The 21603-nt window shown below is 45.0% G+C and overlaps 1 protein-coding gene across 3 annotated transcripts in view; it reads left to right on the plus strand.

Moving 5' to 3' along the window:
- lmbr1 (limb development membrane protein 1) overlaps positions 1-21603 on the plus strand; it is a 25134-nt gene continuing 3531 nt past the window's right edge. For 2 of the 3 annotated variants that reach the window (XR_008946865.1, XM_057013214.1), the window contains exons 1-15: positions 1-202; positions 2334-2406; positions 2802-2841; positions 3414-3553; positions 3968-4071; positions 10778-10904; positions 11707-11775; positions 11867-11931; positions 12170-12242; positions 15331-15420; positions 16141-16217; positions 16711-16788; positions 19842-19915; positions 20137-20227; positions 20802-20868. Coding sequence is in view for 2 of the 3 variants with exons in the window: in XM_057013214.1 (XP_056869194.1) it covers positions 140-202; positions 2334-2406; positions 2802-2841; positions 3414-3553; positions 3968-4071; positions 10778-10904; positions 11707-11775; positions 11867-11931; positions 12170-12242; positions 15331-15420; positions 16141-16217; positions 16711-16788; positions 19842-19915; positions 20137-20227; positions 20802-20868 (1231 nt within the window). In the remaining variant the exon portion in view is untranslated. The other variant, XM_057013215.1, reaches the window with a different exon arrangement.

A 21603-nucleotide genomic window follows, 5' to 3' on the forward strand; every position in this document is an offset into this window, starting at 1 on the left:
CACAGCAGGATCCTCCGATGTAAACTGTCTGCCAGACTGAGCAGTTTCTGCAGAACCCAAAGTGTCTTCTTCCGCTGTCCGCTGTGTGAGCTAGAATGTAGCGAGCTCGTAGTTTTTTTTCTGCATTGCAATATGAAGAATGGAAGAAGACGACGTTACTATCAGGGAGCAGAATTTCCACAGCCAAGTTCGAGAGTACATCGTAAGTAAGGCAGGGTGCTGCTAGGCATGGCTAGCATGCTAACGACGTCCTCTACCGCCCAGTAATGTTAACGGCGTCCAATCTTGGCGTTATCTGTCAGTGCTAAGCGGCAAAATCAATGAGACTTGGAAGCATCTCTTTATTGTGCCTTCTGCACAGAAATTACATCCACGTAAGGCACTGTAAAAAATGGGAAATTGCAAAAGCTGTGTAATTAGTACAAGTTAGCCTATGTTAATCCGAGCTAACAATGCTTATTAAACGCAGATTGAGTTTTGTTTTTTTGTTTTTTGTGGGGGCGTCATTGCAATTCAATAAGCAAATTATTTATATGGATTTTTAATAGAGCGATCTTTACTAACAATCAATCTATCAATCTTAATAATGTGCCGTGTGGGGATTAATTAAACGGTATAGTTGCGTTAGATAGTGATTATTAATATCGACCGGAGTCAAGGACAAAATCATCCTCAATTTTCTCTGCAATTGTAGGAAGGGTGTGGTTGGGCCAGTTCAGTGCAATATTCAATGCAAAAATAAATCTTTCTACGTTTATGTGCTGGCATTTGAGCCACTACAAATTCTTATAACCTGAACACTATTGTTCATTACAGAATTAAAGACTAGCTCTGGATTTGGTGTCTTATTTCAGTTTCTGGTGAGCGCCCTTTGTTCACAATATCTAACCGGTATTTCAAGAATGTTTCTTTTTCCTTTGGTACATGGTGTTCTGTGACTTAATATTTTGTCTCTTCTTCTGCTTGTACATGTTTATTGTGTGTCCTGGGCCCTTTGTTATATTACCATAACAGCAGGATCCTTCAAAATCAAACTCTGGTGAGCCAGCACATGGTTTTAGTTCCACAGGCAGCGTTGCTTGCTTACTTTGCAGCTAAAGTGACTCCAAACCTGGTTTCAGGTTCCTAAACACGACTGGTGCTGGACAGAAGGTGTGGGAAAGTGTTTCTACTGCAAGGCTCCAGGAATGTGCAGGAAATCGTGTTACTGTGGCCGCTCATGTCATGTGTAGTTAACTACATTTTCTGCTCTGGCTGTCCAGTTTTATAGATCTCTCGTGGATGATTATTGATTGAGCACCAGCTACAGACCTTGTGTGGTCATTTTGGTTAGGAGATAATATTCACCTCATGAATTTCCCCACTGTTATTTCATTATTGAAGCCACATATATGGGGTTCTAAGCTATGACCATGACACAATGATGTCATTTTTCCAGCCCCACCCCGAATTTGTTGCAGAATATTGAATATTAAGGATGTTTTTGAAGCCTTCTCCCTTTAGACGGTGCCTACTTGGACAGAAATGTCAGGTTTCAGCGATAATTGTTTTCCTTCCCCTCCTTTTTCAGTCCATGTATCATAAAGGTGTTAAATCCTCCTGCCAATGTGGGTGAAGGCTTGGGAGAAGACAGACGTGTTCAAACGTCGACCTGATCTGCTGATTAAAGTGTTATTTGAGGTCTTGCTATTGCCGTTGCTACGCGAGGCATCTTTGAGTCTGCTTCCACTTATCATGTCTCTGCACCTGATTCTGCGTTGTTTGAGCCCCCCCCCTCCAGCTGATAACACCACAAACCCATCCAACTTGGCTGCCCCGGTTGGGAATTGTGTTTTCGTACCAGCTGGTCAGTCGGAACGCTCCGTTTCCTGCACGGTTGAGTCGTGTCATAATCCCAGTTTGGCCACAGTGGCTTTCACGGTGTTGATAGGGGAAAGTGCTGAAGGGGGAGCTTCTAACATTAGCTGCGTCCCGGTCACTGTCACAGTAGAAGGGCCAATGTGGAATGTGAGCCGTCTGTGAGAACATCCCGCTTGTTTTCGAGGCTACTTTTACCCCTCCCGATTCCACCTAGTTCGTGATGACTCTGCATTTTTTAATAGCCTGGTTATTTTTGTCAGGTGTTGAGAGAATTAGGGAACTTTCTGTTCCATAAATAAACCAATAAAAAGCCAAAAGCTCGTGTAAAGAAAACTTTAATTCATGATTGCATCTAAAGTGTAGTTAGGAGGATATAATCTATATTAAATAATCAAAAATAGTTGGCAGTTTGACTGATTCTTCTCTGGTGATTCTACGTTTTTGACATATTGTCTGAATTTTTGTCATTTCAGATTTGCTTCCTCATCTTTGCCGTCCTCTACATAGTTTCCTACTGCATCATAACCAGATACAGGAAGAAAAGCGGTGAGTGTTTCTGCGGGTTGCAAATCCTTTCATTTTTATTTAGGTGAACTCTTATTGGGGAGGGGGAGTGTTTGTGAGCAGACATGGCCTTCATTGTATACAGTGACGACCCAGAATGCTTTGCAGTAGGTGTGCATGAGAGGGCGAAACCACGCCTGCAGAGTAATCTACCACAGTCAGCTCCCTGTAAACTCTCTCCACCCCTGATCGCTACACAGTTCTGTTTAAGTGAAGCCAGTCAATCACACCTGTTACGCAGCTGAATATGGAAGCAACAATAAACAGATTAGACTGAATAAACAAGGCTCTGTGTCATTATGTAATGGGAGCAGCGTGATGGAATACTATCTTTTGGATCTCTAGCTGTGTGGTGACGTGTTGCTGTCTTTTTATAGATGACCATGAGGATGAGGATGCAGTTGTCAACAGAATATCGTGAGTAAACCTCATCTCTCTGTTTTCTAATATCATGAATAGTAACGGGTGTTTATCTGATTTGGCTGATTAGCCCCGAACAGTAAAACATTCAGTAGGTAAATCAATTAAAAATCACTAGTTTCTCCTTTGAGTGTAATTAATTAGTTAAATGTGATGCTGTCAGGGACAAACAGCCAGATTGACTCACGTTAGGTCGAAGTGCGGTTGAGATATCACGTTTCTGCGCTCCTGTCTGGTGCCACGTCCAGCAGCTTTCAGCCCCTCAAAGCCAAAACGGTTCCTGTGGGTCTGGCATAAATAATGGAAAAGCATTTCAGTTAATAAGGTCCTTTAGTGATGCAGTGAAGTGGGGACCACCGAGCAGATGGTTGGTCCCCTGGGTCCAATCTGGAGAGTCACATCCTCTCAATCTAGTCAAATTACCCCCCCCACACAGATACAGACAGCGCAGGTTTGTAGCTGCAGGACAGGGGCAGAGATGGGACGGATAAATAGGTCAACGATAATAGGATTTATTTTTAAGATAAATATTAGCTGTGCAACTGTGCTCAAGGCATTTCCCTTTGCAGTCTGTACCTGTGCACCTTCACCCTGGCAGTGTCGGGAGGTGCCGTCTTCCTGCTGCCCTTCTCCATCATCAGTAACGAGATCCTCCTTTCCTTCCCCAAAAACTATTACATCCAGTGGCTCAATGGCTCCCTCATTCACGGTCAGTAGCCTCACACGTCACCTGAAAGTAAACCTGTTTTCAGTTGAAGCATCGATAATGTTCGATTCAGGACCAAATCTTGAGCATTTTTCTTCTTACAATCTTAAAAGACTAAACTCTACTGCCAACACTGGCAAATTTAGTGGCGTTAGTATTAAACACCCTTGCCGTTTGTATGGAGTGTGGTGAGTAGTAACACCCACTAGAGGGCACTATAGTCCAAGATTTGCAGGAAGACCTGACTAGTTTCCAACTCCTTGCTGAAGTTTCATGAGAACTATTTCAACAATGCATAATATTAAGTGGAGATTGCTCTGAAGAAACACAGAAGCCTGTCTAGTTTCAATTTATAAACATGTTCTCACATGATGTGCGACTCACTAACTTGCTTCCTGATATGTTTGCTGCCTGCAGGTCTGTGGAACCTGGTGTCGCTGTTCTCCAACCTTTGCCTCTTTATCCTGATGCCCTTTGCCTATTTCTTCTTGGAGTCTGAGGGATTTGCAGGATCGAAAAAGGTGACTTAATTGCATGTTTAAAATTTATAGTTCCACAATTAGTAACTCACAAAAACGGACATTTGTAGTTTTTGACATAGAAAAACTGCGATGAGCCGTAACCCCATGTCAATATCAAATGTGATACTGATATTTACATTAGCTGAAAGGGTAACTTCCTGCATTCAATCACAGAAGAGTTGGAAAATTGAAAAATGCTTCATTTTTTCCCCATCAAGCCAAAGCGCAGCAGTCAGGGTGGCGGCAGCAGGTGCCTTGTCCTTGCCCTCTCCCTGACTCACGCCACCGACTGTAACCACCGCCGCAGAAAGCTCATTAACCATGAAAGTCTGAATCTGGACTTCGCCCAGCGCCACATCCTGACAAACCCTTCCAATAAGGCTATAGGCTGCAAACGCTTCAACACTGCTGCATTGGCCCCACTGATTTAAAGCCTGATTCCTCGTCGCCCCCTCCCCAGCCCACTGAAATAAAACTTCAAAAGGACAGGCTAATAATCGAGTTGTAAGGCTCAGCGAACTTCCTTGTTTAATTGATTACCTGGCAAAACAAGAGGCCGGGGGCTCGTGTTCCAAAAGTCCATAAAGTTGCAGCAACATGACAGCACAATAGAACCTCGCAAAACAGAGGGGCAAAGATTTACTTTTAATACACCTCTATCCTGTGTCACAGTTTGAAACCTCTCTGGTTTATGTCTCTTCTGGCCAAAGCACATAAAAATCAGCCTGTACTGTAGAGGACGGCCGGCTCTTTTCTTGCCCGGCAGGCTAATCTGTTTCGGTTGGACTTCTTCGGCAGAGGGCAGGATGAGGGCCTCTCTTTTACATTGGTTCTTTTACATTTCAAGACCCTTTCTTGCCACTGATGTTTTCAGAGGAAGCACTGTTCAGTGTTTAGCTGCACTTTCACGTCCATATTCTGCATCTGCTGTGGAAGGGGAGGAGGTGACACCCCCCGTGCTGCCTTTAAATTTAAATTAAATCGCTGTTTGCAGAGTAAATCATGCAGCGAACGACGAGATTAATGTAAAACACAGATCGGAGGTTTTATAACGCAATATTATTCCTTTCTCCAATAACAGACATAAGGTTTTATGTGAAATTGTAACCTCCTGGGCTAACGCTACACCACGGCGAGGCCCCTATGACTGCGGAAATGAAGCGGATGATGAATTTCACTACTAACGCTGCGAGTCAGCCTTTTCATGTGGCCGTGTTTACTTTTGACGATGTACTAAAAGACGCCACCAGAATAAAGATGGAAATGTGGATTTTTTTCCCCCTTAATGTTAACTCTTTAGGTCTTCAGAGGCTCTGCCTCCGAGTGATTAATAGGTTAGCAAATTGTCCAAATTGTGGATGAATCGGTGTGTTTGAGGGTCTTGATGTCAGGTGTTATGATCCAGCTTTATTTGCTGCTGTAAAATGTCTCGCCTTTTACAGCTTTGCACTCATATTTCGGCATCTCTTGTTGAGTATTTGAGGCTTTTTGGTCCTCCTGGAAAGGGCTTAAAGTCCTGCATTTGCAGTTTGGAGATGAATTCGAGGGTTTTTTTGTACTGTGATGGCCGTGTGCAGATCACCAGTAGATGGCATTATAATGGCAACGCCGTCTCTGTCATCCTTTCTGAGATGATCAACACCCTCTGAAAAAGATTGAAGCCATCAGCACCAGACTTTGTTCACATGTCAGCTGATTACATAATTACATGCGACAGTATCAAGTACGGTGGCTCAGAGCTTGTCTTCCTCAGAAACAACCACGTTAGCACAAATGAGCTACTTATTGTGTTGTTTTCTCTCAGTAACGGGTGCATTTAGCGTGAAGAAAACCACGCAAACGTCCCACTTTTGTATAATTGTATTTTGTGGTGAATAGACTTTTTGCTCTTTCCCTCGCAATTGAAATGTGTTTGATCCTGAAACGAGTTGGAACGAGTCTGACCCCCCGAGTGACCCAGCAAAGGGCCAACAGGTTTCATCTGGTGGTTAAAGAAACTCCTCATCAATCTCATCTTAAGCCCTAACCCGCCAATGATGAGAAGTGTGTTTATTGTGGAGGCGAGGGAGGAGGGCGGAGGAGAACCGTCTCACCGAGCAAACCCCGCGCGGTGTTACTAAGATACTCCTCTTTGTTGGAGTCCCACAATGGGGGCCTGGATATTTATTTCAAATCTCCTGCACATGCAGACATTTTTCCCAGGCCTTCTTTCGGGCAGGGCCAGCCAGAGAATATAAAGTGGTGTTTACATACCTTCCTTTAAGGTCACAATGTCTCCCTAAAGCTGCCTGTTACAATGTTTGTTACCATGGCAACATATTAGTTCGAGCCGGGAATTTAAAAAAGAACAAGCGAGTTGCTCAGGATTTCCCCCCCCTTTTCTCCTGACTCAGTTTTTAGACAAAAAAAGTTGAGCTGAACCGTTTCTGTACTGGATTTTCAGCGGTCTATATTGGCTCTTTTGATGGGCTCCTGACAGTAAACCCATATTCTTTAATCAGTCTGGCACCTTTTCTCAAGTAAGAACAAGCCACCACCACCATTGGGCGTCAAATAAACCACCCAAAAGCCGTTTCCTTTCTTTGACTCCTTTTGTGTTGCGACTCATCTGGCGAGTCCATCTAGAACCCGACAAGGAAACAGGACTTTAACTATCACATTCCAAAACACAGGATACTGGACTTTCATGGTGTGTGTGTGTGTGTGTTTTGTTTTTTTCCCTGCCAGCACCCCCCAGTTTATACGATACGACGTGATACTGATCATTTTCCATGCTCATGTGTCTTTGGTGCTTTATTGAGAAGTCTTATTAAGAGCCTTTAGAAGTTGATTGTGCAGCTTTACAGGGGAGTGTCCCTCTCCTCTGCTTTCTGTCTCTGACACGGTCACTGCGCTGTGGCCCACTGGCTGAAGGATACACTAATAAGGTCTCCGGGCATCTGGCATGTCTTTAGCGAAGAAGGAACCCCCCCCCCCACCCCACCCCCGCACTGTTGGCCCTCATTCCGCACGCCTCTGACAGTAAGCAGAAGGATGATCTGCAGGATGATCTCTGCCACAGCCTGCTGACCCGCCAAAGATTTACGGTGGCAACTAGGAAGCGCTGTTTCTCTACCCCTGTCCGATTTTTATGACCCCCCCTCCCTGATGTTTGGTGATTCAGTGCTGCAGTTTCCCAAATATTATCTCCCTCTCTCACACTTGTCCGTCGTTGCACAATAGCATTTGAGGTCTGGAGGTGATCTTTCCTGCTGCATTTAGCACGTGACCAAAGGAGCTGGACACTGATTTACGTGGCTGCTGGGTGGCTCTTGGGCAGTCTGCACATGTATGATTCTATGGCTGCTGGGTGGCTCTTCTGCGGCCTGCACATGTATGATTCTATGGCTGCTGGGTGGCTCTCCTGCGGCCTGCACATGTATGATTCTATGGCTGCTGGGTGGCTCTCCTGTGCCTGCACATGTATGATTCTATGGCTGCTGGGTGGCTCTCCTGGCCTGCACATGTATGATTCTATGGCTGCTGGGTGGCTCTCCTGCGGCCTGCACATGTATGATTCTATGGCTGCTGGGTGGCTCTCCTGCGGCCTGCACATGTATGATTCTATGGCTGCTGGGTGGCTCTCTCCTGCGGCCTGCACATGTATGATTCTATGGCTGCTGGGTGGCTCTCCTGCGCCTGCACATGTATGATTCTATGGCTGCTGGGTGGCTCTCCTGCGGCCTGCACATGTATGATTCTATGGCTGCTGGGTGGCTCTCCTGCGCCTGCACATGTATGATTCTATGGCTGCTGGGTGGCTCTTCTGCGGCTGCACATGTATGATTCTATGGCTGCTGGGTGGCTCTCCTGCGCCTGCACATGTATGATTCTATGGCTGCTGGTGGCTCTCCTGCGCCTGCATGTATGATTCTATGGCTGCTGGGTGGCTCTCCTGCGGCCTGCACATGTATGATTCTATGGCTGCTGGGTGGCTCTCCTGCGCCTGCACATGTATGATTCTATGGCTGCTGGGTGGCTCTCCTGCGGCCTGCACATGTATGATTCTATGGCTGCTGGGTGGCTCTCCTGCGCCTGCACATGTATGATTCTATGGCTGCGGGTGGCTCTCCTGCGGCCTGCACATGTATGATTCTATGGCTGCTGGGTGGCTCTCCTGCGCCTGCACATGTATGATTCTATGGCTGCTGGGTGGCTCTCCTGCGCCTGCACATGTATGATTCTATGGCTGCTGGGTGGCTCTCCTGCGGCCTGCACATGTATGATTCTATGGCTGCTGGGTGGCTCTCCTGCGGCCTGCACATGTATGATTCTATGGCTGCTGGGTGGCTCTCCTGCGCCTGCACATGTATGATTCTATGGCTGCTGGGTGGCTCTCCTGCGCCTGCACATGTATGATTCTATGGCTGCTGGTGGCTCTCCTGCGCCTGCACATGTATGATTCTATGGCTGCTGGGTGGCTCTCCTGCGGCCTGCACATGTATGATTCTATGGCTGCTGGGTGGCTCTCCTGCGGCCTGCACATGTATGATTCTATGGCTGCTGGGTGGCTCTCCTGCGCCTGCACATGTATGATTCTATGGCTGCTGGGTGGCTCTCCTGCGGCCTGCACATGTATGATTCTATGGCTGCTGGGTGGCTCTCCTGCGGCCTGCACATGTATGGTTCTATGTACGTCCGGCTGCGTGTGAAACAGCTGCTTCTTCGCCGTTTCTTGGAAGTTTCTCCGAGCTTCTTTGAGCGCAGCTGCAGTTAACCAGCCGCTCGCTCAGTGTCGGTGTGAGGATCAGGGGATGCTTAATATTTCAGAGCTGCTATATATAGAGGTAGTTACACATTTAGAATATCAGGAATAGAAACTTTCAGCGGGCGCTCTGAATGCCAGGGTGCCGGTCTTTTTTTTTTCCCCATCCGTTTCCTTTCTGTTCACTTTTTGACGGTTGTGTCTCACTTAATGACATCTTAGTTAGAGGCTCCTATTTTTGTATCGTGCGGGATGGACATTTTTTTTTCTGCCCTTGCAGCAGTTGGCAAGGACATACACAAGTATATAGCTCTCTCTTTTTCATGACATGCATATGTATGAATCTGTGGAACCAATTTGGGCTCACGCTGTCGTCCTTCTCCAGCACAGTCAAGTCACGTCTGACTGTGTTCTTTCAGCCAAGCAGGAACTGGGGTGATAGTAAGGGAGGTGACAAGTGCTGCTTGCCCTAAATGATCTGAATGGGTAATGATTTGTGTCTTATAAATGATTGAGAGACCTGCCTAAAGGGAATACACCTACAGCATGGCATGGGCAGCTTGTTAAGGTGGACTGGTGCACTTGAGCGGTCACACGTCCTGCTCCCAGCTTCTGCTCATCAATGCATCCTTAAGAAAGAGCATGTGGGACGTTTTTGAAGTCCCTGAAAGCATTCCTCTCTCACCTCTCACCTCAGGGGAATGAGCCATGCTCAGACGTTGACTCCTCTCCATCACCAGTCTCTCTCTCTCCCTCACCGTTGATCTCTCTCTCCATTTCTCTATATCACTCAATCATTCCTTTCCTCACACTATTAATGTTGACAGCATTGAGTGTGTTATTTATCATGCATGGCTGCGGCCAACGTTAGTTCAGTATAACAGTATTTCTGCTTTTATTTATCTGGAATCCATCAGTTGGATCTGTAATGTTTAAATAGAAATTATAGGGCATTTTGACGTTACCTGTCAAGAGGCTGCAGTGTGAATCTTGGCCACACTGTGGCACTCCAGACTCTGGTGGTTTTTCTCTTGGCGGCACCAGAAAATACTGCACTCAGGTACTGAGACTTTTCCAGAACATCACTGTTGGTGGAGCTGAGCGAGAGAAAAAGAACAAGCATAAATGTTTGTGTTAAACTATCAGTAGACGGGCTGCATGTAAAAGAAGGCAGCTGTTAAAATAAGGGATCCGTATAGCGATGTAAAGTGTGCCGATGACAGTCATTAGCTGTCTGAAGGGGTCTTTTCTGGTTTAATCTGCTGCAGGGAAACCGATTCCTTTCTAAAACGACTTGATTAACAGGGGGCTTTCAAAGAGAGACCTCCCTTATGTACCTGTTGGCAAATATTAACCAGCCACTGCACACCCGTTATGTTAGCTGGTAACAAATTGCTCATATGTACCCAATTTAAAGTGCACCCCCAAAGCGGAGAGACCTTGTTATCCCGTGCCTGGTCACCTACCTGACATGTGTATCTATCTTAGAGTGCTAGACTGCTTGACTCTTCAGCAGGGGGGGAAATGGAAACTGTGTGAACAGGTAAAGGAGGACTTTATTAACCACTCAGCAGTTTGTGACCCGGAAAACCCAAATTACCCCAAAACCTTCTTGTCTGCTCAGCCCAGTACATGACTGTGGTGCTAAGGAGGGCTGCTAATCAGCTCCATATGAGGCCTGCTCTTGATCGCAGACAGTAGCTGACCCAGTCAGGCTTCACGCCCCCCACCAAATCCCAGCTTGTCTTTAATTTCACCTCCGTGACCACCACTGCCTGTTGAACTTACTATTCTTTGTAGACCCTAATCTTTATTTATGTATGGAAGAGGTGTTAGAAACAAGAATCTGTGGCGGCTTTTGTCTTGTTTTTACACCGCTGAAACTGAAATGCACTTAACGTCGTATACGTGTTCACTGTGTCTCATTTCTTTGCTTGCCAACAACTGTTATTTTTCTTTTAGGGCATTAAGGCACGCATCCTTGAAACCTTTGTGATGCTCTTCTTGCTGGCTTTACTCATTCTGGGAATTGTCTGGGTGGCATCAGCACTTATTGACAATGATGCAGCCAGTATGGAGTCACTTTATGGTAAGATTTCTTTAAAGGACTTTGTCATTTTCTGTCTCTAAATGCAGTATTTCACAAATTAAATGCATCTTTTGTGTAAGTACTTTGCAAGCTAACTACCTGTTTTTATATGAATACCCTGCTTGTTACCTCTGCACAACAGTGAATTTGCACATTCCTCAAATCAGGGCCACCACAAGATTCACCTTTAACTGATAACGTTATCAGTTTTCATGCTGTTTTGCTCGTCCTGAAAGATTTCAGTGGCCAGTAAAAATGAGCGAGATTCGGTTTGGATATAGAATAATAGAACAGTGGTGTGTTGTGCACTTGATTCTACTCTAAAACAAGTTAAATTCCTCCATTAGCTTGCAGTGAAGTCACTACAAGATCAATGCTTATTCCCCACTAAACTGACAGAATAGCAAATTGGGCACTAGCACAAAGCTAGTCGGTGACGGAGGACATCTAAGGTGTGTGTCTTTGTTTGTATTCTCCTCAGCCTCGTACTAATCTTATCATTTACGAGAGTGTTATTTGCCACAAGTCTCTCCTTTTTCCTGTCTCGTTACTTGCGATCACTTCCCCTGTCATCATTCAACAAGTCCTGAGAGAGAATAATTACAGTAGCCCATTATGCTGCGGCTTTGTGCTGCAGACTGACTGAGAAATGGGAGTGAAGATAAATTCACTTTGTTATCCTGAGAGTAAATGGCTTAAGATCAGAAATCTCTTTGTTTGGGCCAGTAAAAGCTGCAGGTCTGAGACGCCGGGCCATCTCTCTTCATTAAGTTATCTGAATTTGCTGCATTTCTTCCTGTAGATCTTTGGGAATTTTACCTGCCATACCTCTACTCCTGCATTTCACTTATGGGAGGACTGCTTTTACTCTGTAAGTCGCAACTATTTGTCATCCTGCTATTGCTGAGTAGATTAACCCTGTAAAAACACAATAATCATATTTTATTCCTGTATACTTTTAGTGTGCACTCCAGTGGGTTTGTCCAGGATGTTCACCGTCATGGGCCAGCTACTAGTGAAGCCAACGGTAAGTGTTCTGCACTTCAATATATCAGTAAAATGACATTTATGGGGCAGATCATAGATTTGAGCTCTACAGCTCAGATCAGACTGGAGAGACCTCTACAGCGGTCAGCCATTCACATTCACAACAGAGGACTCCAAATACATCACAACTCATCCTCCCATCTGCCATTGCTCCGGTCCCACTTTGGGCCTAATTATAACCCATTTCATTTCTTCCTCCTCTGCTCCTTCTCCTTCAGATCCTGGAGGACCTGGATGAGCAAATTTACTGCATCCATTTGCAGGAGGAAACCCTTCAGAGGAGATTAAACGGTACGTCTCTGGGAGACGTGTTGGCACATTATAGTGGAGAGGAGGGGTTGACTGCCCTGTTGGGCAGGATGGAGCATACCACACTGGAATCAATTAACATTGAAAGTCCAGCCACGCACACACACCACCTGGCCTTTCCCCGCTGCCACCTTACTCTTTTTTCTAAAGGGCAAAGCAGCCGCAGACAAGGATCGTACTTTACCTTTAGTAAGTTTGAGCATCCATTGAAGACACTCAAGTGCTATTGTCACTGTGGCAAAATGATTGCCTCAATTAATGTCAGCCCTAGGATGGTAGTAATAGGATAGAATTCAATCGTGGGTGAAAACCTTTGGCTCGGTCCTGCGGACATTACAGCAGCCGTTCAGACTTCTAAAAGAAGACCCGGGCTTGCACCGCTCTCTGACAAAAGGAAAGTTAAAACGGGTTAAAGGAGGTGACGGTCTTATCGCCTTTTAAACCTCAAACTTCCTTTTGCTGTTGCAGCCTCCTGTGTTCCCAAATTCCTTTTTTGGCGTTGAATAATCTCAAACAGCAGGAAGTATTTGGGCCAAATTCCAGACCTTACTTTAATATTAACTCAAGCACGCAACCAAGTGTACAGATGCGAGTAAATTAAAAAGAAAAGCATCCTTTCAAACCGGGGAGGTAAAGGAGATTGCTCACTGATACTGTATGTTTTCAAATGCTACACTGGCCCCCACAATAGACTGCCACCAATGCGTATTCCCAACGCCCAACTTTGAAGTAACTGATAGAGTAATTGTAATCTGTTCCTTACCATCTCCAACACCGTTTGATCCTTACAAATCTCTGGAAGGCCAAAAAAAAAAAGGCAAACACAACAGGTCAACAAGCTATTATGTGCACATAGGTCAAACTGCAAGATACCTCTACCTGGGAAAACTGTGGGAATTTCCAACTGGGATGGTAAACGTGAATGTTATGCACATATTGGAACACACCCTGCACATTGACTGGGGCCAGAGCCGTGCTCCTTTGATCTGCTGCGACTGCTAAACAGACAACAGTTCAAGAACAGTTCACAGGACACACTCCACAGGCGAGCTCTGTTGTCTTTTTGCTTCACCTATGTCCTCTCTGCATACATATTCTCCTCTTACTCAGGCTGTGTTTGCAGATGTGGGTACTTCAGCCAGATCACTGTTTATATACACATCTGGCCCTTTGTTGTCCTCCCTCTACATGTAATTGCCTATTTGTAATGACATTATGAATGTGCTAAATGTTGCATGTCGGATATTTGTGTGTTTTCGTCCTCAAACGTACAAAGCAACAAGCCTGGGCATACCGGTCAAGCTAACGGACCATCTTAACTAAGTATTTGAAGACTGTTTCAATCATGTTTTACTTCTCAGACAGATTCTTCAAAGATTAAACAGTTTAATTAAGAAGTCATACATGAATACCAGCTGATAATGAAGCGAGCTTTTGAAGTTCAGTCTCACTGTGGCATCGCCACATGTCCAATAATGTCCAGCAGAAAGTGAGATATAACAAAGTTCTGTTATGTGATACCTTAGGTACAAGGATCTTTGGCATTATGGTCATAGTTTGCATTCATATCCGTCCAAGTTGTCCACCCCGAGACCCTCATCTGCTGATAGCAGAGCAACAGTGTATCCGTCCTAATGCGGCACAATGACCTTGTCGGTGCCTCTGTTGTCCCAGCATGGTGTTTAGCATTCGTGTGGATGACGTAATTTTCTACTGTGCTGAAGGTTGGAGAGGATACATTGAATTATACTGGGCCTTCCTGGCTGCCAGAAGCCTCACTCAGCATCTCTGCCTCGCTGTAACTCAGCCCTTTACTTGATGCTGCCAGCAGAAGGAGAAGGATATATTTAACTCCAGTTTAGAATGATGTCATTGAGGTTACTGCAGTTGGAACTCATCATTTCCTCTACAACTCTTTGCAAGTTATCTAAAGTTTGATCTGCTATTTCCATGGCTCTTAAAGACCTACTTTTCATTTGATAGATGATTTATCCTTCCTGGGTGACAGCGAAGGCCGTCTTTGAATACATTAGGCACAAATGTGATAGATTACGCAGGTTGACTTCCTCGGGGCAGAGTTTCCCCTTTTCAGCTCCACTGTGTAGAAAAAGAGTTGCCAAACTGACACTGACTTTTCCTGTTTTGTTGCTCTCTCTTTGCCTTGAGAGTTCAAACTTTCCCTTGCTTAGATCCAAGGACTTATGATTCTCTCGGTATCTATCTCACCTCTGTTGATTCCTTAAACCCGTCCAGACAGGGCGTGTCGTAATAACAGAGGGGAGTAAAAGGTTGCATCAAAGCGATTGGTCCTTCACTCCTGTAACAAAGATAAAAGATGGTATTTTTATTGCACGCTAGTAACGGTGTAACACCGAACTAATTGGTCTTGATCTGCCAATCACCCCAGGGGGTGCAAATGGATACTATTCCACTTTTGGCTCAGAGAGGCACCTCCATAGTGCGTCAAGCTGGAAGGACAACACAGTAAAATAGTAAAATTAGCCTTAAGTGAGCTGGCCTTGTGGTTTTCCTGGAGAATCCCTTTCTTTCTTCTCTAGACCTTCCAGCCAGTTGTGGCATGCAGGAGACAGCTCCTGACACAAGGGATTATTTTTACTAGTTGGAGATCACGTTGACATCTTCTGAGAAGGATTACTTGTTGTGATGGCATGGCTTATTAAAGCTAAGCTGAATAACCGTATGCTGAGGTAAGACAGCTACACTGTGAAGCTCACACCCACTTAATTAAGATTTCACCTCGTATATTTTCTGATTTGATGGTCTTGGAGCGAGAAAATCAAAAAGGCTGAAAATGCTGCTTTCCAACTGAATGAATAGGCTAAGTGGTCTGTCAGAAATGGTTTGCCTGTCAACTGTTAAAGTCTTTTGCTTCTTATTCAAACATCGGAGATTAAGCAAACTGACTGACACAGAAAATATGTTCTTAGAAGCTCGTAACAGGTTTATTAATCGAACAAAGAGACAATTCTCAGAGAAAAAACTCGTAGAAAGTGGCCATAGATTAATCCGCTAACTGAGATACTGATCAGAAATTTGCCATTGTCTCCAGGGTCATCCATACACCCTTACACCAGAGGCGGCTTTACTCATCAGCTCAACAAAGAACTTGACAATGTTAGAAATCAGAGGAACAAACTGGGTAAGTATTTGCATTGTGTGACATGATACATGTGAGCCTTGGCGTTACTACGAGAATCCACGCCAGGAGGATTGATTCTTTAGATATTGCTGACAGGCGACTGCTTTCTCCCCATCTCTCTCAATTTCGTAATTTGGACTATGACCAGGACTGCCTGATAATTTCCCATCCATTTTAGGATATTATAAATGAAGTCTGAGCCTTTTGGGAAGCAGGGTGGGGGCAGGAGCACAAAGGCACTTAGGATATTGGACAAGATGCAAACTTTATATTGTAGCAAGCCTTTTAGTGATGTCATTAATTTAGAAGGATGGTGCATATAAAGTGCACTTGGCAAACTTCTTGTGCAGGCAGGGTGGGTGCACTTTGAGAACAAGGAGGACTAACAGGGTTGGGAATGGAGAAAGAATGTCAATATGGCAAGGGATGGAGGGCAGAGATGCAGGAGGGGACAGTGGGTGGCCATAACAGAAACTTGTGGTCTGGAGGCTGTCAACAGTGTCTGCAAACATGAGTGATGAGTGGAAACAAGCAGAAGATGGAATATGCAAGCTTGAGGCGTTTCATTTGCCCACCACTTCAGCACGGTCTCAGCGAAATGTCAGGATTTATCGCGGCATTCTTTTGGAATTATCTAGGATTTATTCTTGCATCTCGTTTTAAAGGTTAGGACATCTATGAGTGATGTGGTCAGACTAACATGTTCTAATTTCCTCTCAGAGAGAAGAAAGAAAGCATCAGGTTGGGAGAAGAACGTGCTGTACCCGATGGTGATGCTGATCCTGCTCGCAGGAACGGTACGTGTTCGGGACCAACTTCCGTTATCTTTACCATTAATGATTATCTGCAGCACGTGCAGCCAGGCTGGTGGCCACTAGGATGAATCCCCAACTTCTTCCGTTTTCTTCAAGCGTCAGAGTGTGGAAACGACTTTTAATAGCTGTTTGAGAAGATGCTGAAGAGCCACCTGCAACCACTGTGATTTCCCCCAGATTATAGTGTGGCAATACCACTTCTGTCCTCTGATATGTCTGGATATTGCTAAAGGGCCATGTGAGAGACACGGCACGTGTATCCGACAATTCCCACGTTGTTCAGGCTTTGGGGAGCCTAATGTTGCAGCGTTTTACCATCACAAGATGGTTATTACGCATCGCCATACTCACAGATGATCAAGGCGCCCACAATTCAATTATATCATGATACCGGATACTTTGAGGATTTGAATCAATCTTTTTGTTATAGATTTAGCATGCACAAACAAATCTTTGTCTTCCTCCCTGTCTGCAGACAATCTCAGTTTTCATGGTGGCGTTCAATATCCTCTACCTTCTTGTGGACGAGACTGCCATGCCCAAAGGATCCACAGTAAGCCAACTATCCTACTTGAATGTTTGTGTCCACACACATGCACACTAACTGCTGAAGCGCTGGCCTATCAGACCTGTTCCTGGCATAGACATAAATCAAATTCCGGAAACGCTCAGATGCGTGTTAGAAGAAAAGGCCCGAGCAGATGTTAATCAGGCCCTAGCCTTGTGCCTCTGGTTTTGTTTTGGGAGGCTCATTGAAAGTCATTTCACAGCAGTGTGCAGATTCAATGAGCTTGCTCTGTGTATCGAGTCCACAGTACATGAACAAGCTGCTTTGCAAAACGCCGCCGGGCCAGGTGAAGGGCTCTTGATGTGTGGCAGGCTAACAGAGTGTGGTAGACTCTCAGAGATTGTCATCTCCGCCGCTTAACATGCGATGTGCTTTAAGCCCTCCTTATCTTGGCTGGAGTGGCAGAGGTGCGCGTGCACTTGCCTGTGTGTCTGTGGTTGCATTCTTGTCTGACCTGGGGCACCATCATGCATCCTATCCTCTCCCTCATTTCATTATGTGTTTGAGGGGCCACTGACAGAGTTGCCCGTGACGTTCCAATTATTTTATGAAGCAGAGATGTTTTCTTTGGCACGAGGCATTTCAGAAAATCCCCCCAAATTATGCTTGTCATGCTTCTTGAAGCTGTCCTCCCTGACAGCATGACCCCACTAAATGGTTTATGGTGGATGGATGCCACACCTCTGATCTCCCAGCCGTACAAGCAGTGGTGCAGGCAGGGCTCATCCTCCAAAACAATCGATACTGATATGATATCCATCCACTCTGTTTACAGTAAACTCTTACAGCGGCATGTTCACAGCCTGGCTGGTCCCAGGTCTGCAGGAGGCGTTGCTCCACCAGAGACTTAAAGGGACTGTGGGAAAGACAAATTAGGCCCTGACACACTGATTAGTGCTGCGAGGAGCACAATGGAAGTGCCTTTTTAATGTTTGTCCTCCCTTCCTCCTAACTGAGCAACTGCCTGCACAGAGCAGATGATGGAGATGTAGGGAGACCAGATTCAAGGATCAGAAGCAGGTAGATAGAGAAGAAGCTGGAGTTAACACAGGGAAAAGAAGCAGAGACCTCAAGCTTACAGCTATATAAATGCTCACTAAGGAGGACCAATAAAGTTGTTATTACAGTTGCTTCACATTGGTAACAACCACATTTGACTGTATTTTTCTAAATGGACCATTATGAGAGGCTGGACAGCACTTTCTTTTTACCTCCACAGTAATGCTTACATGGAAAAGCTAAATGCTTAGATAGCAGCTAAAATGCATCATCCAAAAAAATTCAGTTCTGACAGGTTGGGTTATTTCACCTTTAACTATATGTGTGAAATAAAAACGGAGCAGAACTACAGAAAAAGGTCCAGGCTACGAATGTAAAACATTTGTTAACTGTGGCTGAAATTGTGAGCAAAAGTAAATGCTGGGAAGGTGTTTAGGTATATGGCACTGAGCACGCTCATTTGTAGTCTCCAAATAAAGGCTGTGTACCTCAAGGTAATAGTGCTTTTTTATTACATTTGCAGGGTTTTATGGCTGCTACTTATGCGATAGCTGGCGGTATTATATGGCGTGTTAGTGGATGAGGGTGAGTGAAGGGCAGCTGCGTGAAATAGCTGTAAAGCTGAGAAGAGAGAGGGAATTGGGACAGCTTTTGCCTACCTATATATCTGTGCCTAAATAAATTAAGTAGTAAAATAGAGTATAATACCATTACTCAAAGCACCAGCCTCAGATCAAATGGTCATGACATGAGGCACAGATGTTTGTGTTAGCACAAGGCTGACAGCCCGGGCTTGCGCAGGTATTGCGAGGTGTTAATCTTACAAGCAACAAATGCAGTGTGTCTGCTGAAAGAGTCATGGCAGGCAGCACAAATGAACGCAGCCATACCTCTGCCGACCCCTCCCTCTTTCTCTGTCTTTGACACACAAACAGTGCTTTGAAAGCTAGCTGTCCTGGGCGCACTCACACACACACACACACACACTCTCTTAATGCATACCCACCCTTCCTCCATTAATAAATTACATCAGATGCTGTCTGCTAATTCCCCATGTAAGAGAGAAAGAGCACTGCACCATGGTTCTGCAGTAAGCTCGCAGGGATGCCAGTTGCATAAAAGGCATGAAACAACCTGCAAGGCTATCATTGTTTTTCTGTCGGCTTGTCTATTATAACATAACTCACGGCGGGTTTGAAAGAAATATACAAGTTAAAGTAAGGCGTAACTGTAACTATACACTGTAGAAGTACAACCCATCGATTGGTAAGGCAAAAATAGTAAATATTCCGTATTGATCGATGCAGTCCACCAAGGTGTTGTGGTTTAATTGCAATGTAATATCTTATGGAGCTGAAATAGTATCTATTCTGAATTAGCCATGTTTTCTGAAAAAAACGTGAGTGTTGTACACATTCTATTCAATTCCAGGAAAGCATTTTTAACACACTAATTGCAATAAGTGGGACAAAGCCGGTGGGTAATGGGCATTTTATGCTCTACACGTCATTCTGATCCTCTGAAGGATCAACTGTGGTGCCAAGTCCTACAAAAGCAAATGTACACAGATGTTTGGTATGTGCCGTGCATTTAGATGCAAGTCTTTTTTTCCTGCTCTGATTTTAAAAGGCCTGGGTAGTTTAGGAGTGTGTGTGTGTTTGGGGGTTGCCATATGTGTTTGCTGGTGTATTTGTTTTGTTGTTTTCCCTGCATTCTTTCAGCCTGCACTCTTCTTGCTGTAAGCAATGTGCCGTTTTTGTTTGAACACCTGTTCACATATTGTGATCGGCAGCGATGTGAAAAGCGCCTCTTTAATCTCGTCCCATTCATTACTTGGCCAATTTGATTCTGTTTTTCTTAAGTGGGGGAATTCTTCATGTGCTGCCTACTTACAGGATTTCTTTAATTGCATGTGTGGCTGAGGCAGCCTGCAGTGCTGTCATTTCCCAGTTTTCCTTCAGATTTGGGTTGTTTGTGTAAGATTCCTCTATGTTGACATTGTGTAACCCAGATTTCTGTCTGCGCCTTCTGTCTTTCAGGATCGAGGTATTGGGAACACCACTCTGTCTACGTTCGGCGTGGCTCAGGCAGTACTGCAGATCGTGCTCATGTTGTATCCTTTTCGTGACCCCCTCCCTCTAGCCCTGTCCTTTTCTGGCCAAGGGTGACATTCTCCTGCCAGTTTTGTTTATGCAGTTTACACATAGTTGAGCTGGACACCTTCCAGAATACCAGTTCTATTTCAGCAACATTTTTTCATACCGGTATCTAAAAAGGTGGAGAATTGGGATGCTTAAGGAGATCTTTTTATTCCTTGATTGATTGGTTGAACAGCTACTTGATGGTGTCCTCAGTCGTTGGCTTTTACAGCCTGCGAGCCTTTGCGCAGCTCACTCCCAGGAAGGATGACACAACCATGACAACGGTGAGGATGGAGCTGAGGGACAGGGTGAGGGGTGAAGTGGGGGCAAGGGTGCTGGGATTCCTCCTGATGTGCTGATGTGTTTGAGGCCCCCCGTGTTTCATCTATTTCCTCTTTTCTCTCTTGCCTTCCTCTTCTACAGACTCCTACTGCTCACTGTTGATCTGTCCAATATTTGTTTGTGGGTCATGCAAACACTAGCAAAGTGCAAGCTCCTTTCTTGTACATCAGAGTGGGGTCTTTTTTTAAGGACAGGGGTGTATATGGGGGGAGGATGTGTATTCCGCTTGTCCCGTCGTGGCATCCATTCAGTTGGTAATGAGTTCGGGAGTGGTGAGGCTTGTTAACTAGCCATGACGCTTGAGTGAAAGGGTTTGAAAGGACAACAGAGAGAACCTGGTAATGAGCAGCTTCAGAGGTACTAATCGAACAATGCGTGGAACTAATTTAACATTGAGTGTTGTGTGGATGTGAGGGGACGTTGGGGCTGAATAAAGTGGTGCACTGGGAGCTCCAAAACATGTAAGCTCACAAGAGATCTGAAATAGGCTGTTTGATTGTCTGTTCTGATGTGCAGATCATCGGCTGCTGTGTGTCCATTTTAGTCCTGAGTTCAGCCCTTCCAGTGATGTCCAGGACTCTAGGTGAGTACAAATGCCGGTGCTTTCATGGTGTATTACCACCACCAATGATACAGAGTGTTTGTCAGTTTATCTAAAAGGGAATTTTAGCATCCAGCAGCATGTCCTTAGATACAAAGAGAGGCCACAAAGGCCAACACACACGTGTTATGAAGAAAACTAAAAGTTATAGCTTATAGCTGCAACCAGTATTGCCACATTGAACCAAAGTGGAATTCTCCTATAGTTTCCTATGGTGACATTATAGAGAAGTGCAGAGGTAAAAATGACAGAAGTACCGTCACAATGGCACTAATAAACATGCAGAGTGCAGAGCACAGCTGTTCAAATAGCACTAGTCTGTGTGTGTGTGTGTGTGTGTGTGTGTGTGTGTGTGTGTGTGCGCGCGTGAGTGAGAGAGTGGGAAAATGCGACGGAGTGAGCATACAGTGACTCACTGGGCGCTTTAGAAAATATCAACAGGTTCTGCTTTGTGACAGTGAATAGATTAAAAGGAATAAATAGATGAAAAGGCCTCCCAACATAAGAAATAAAAGAAACGCGGAGAGTGGAGTGATGACGTGAGAAGTTTCAGGACAGTGCAGGACTTTTACATAGAAATGAAGGTCACGCAACACGGATTATGCCCATTATTGCTAAAGAAGCCTTTGTGTTTATTATTGCATTTTTTTTGAGACGTCAACATTGAGCATTGTGCAGCCACCAAGAGGATGCACTCCTTGACATCCTTGGCAGCAT

This window comes from Takifugu flavidus, chromosome 17 (genome assembly GCF_003711565.1).
Source record: "Takifugu flavidus isolate HTHZ2018 chromosome 17, ASM371156v2, whole genome shotgun sequence".
In the NCBI taxonomy this organism is placed as follows: domain Eukaryota; kingdom Metazoa; phylum Chordata; class Actinopteri; order Tetraodontiformes; family Tetraodontidae; genus Takifugu; species Takifugu flavidus.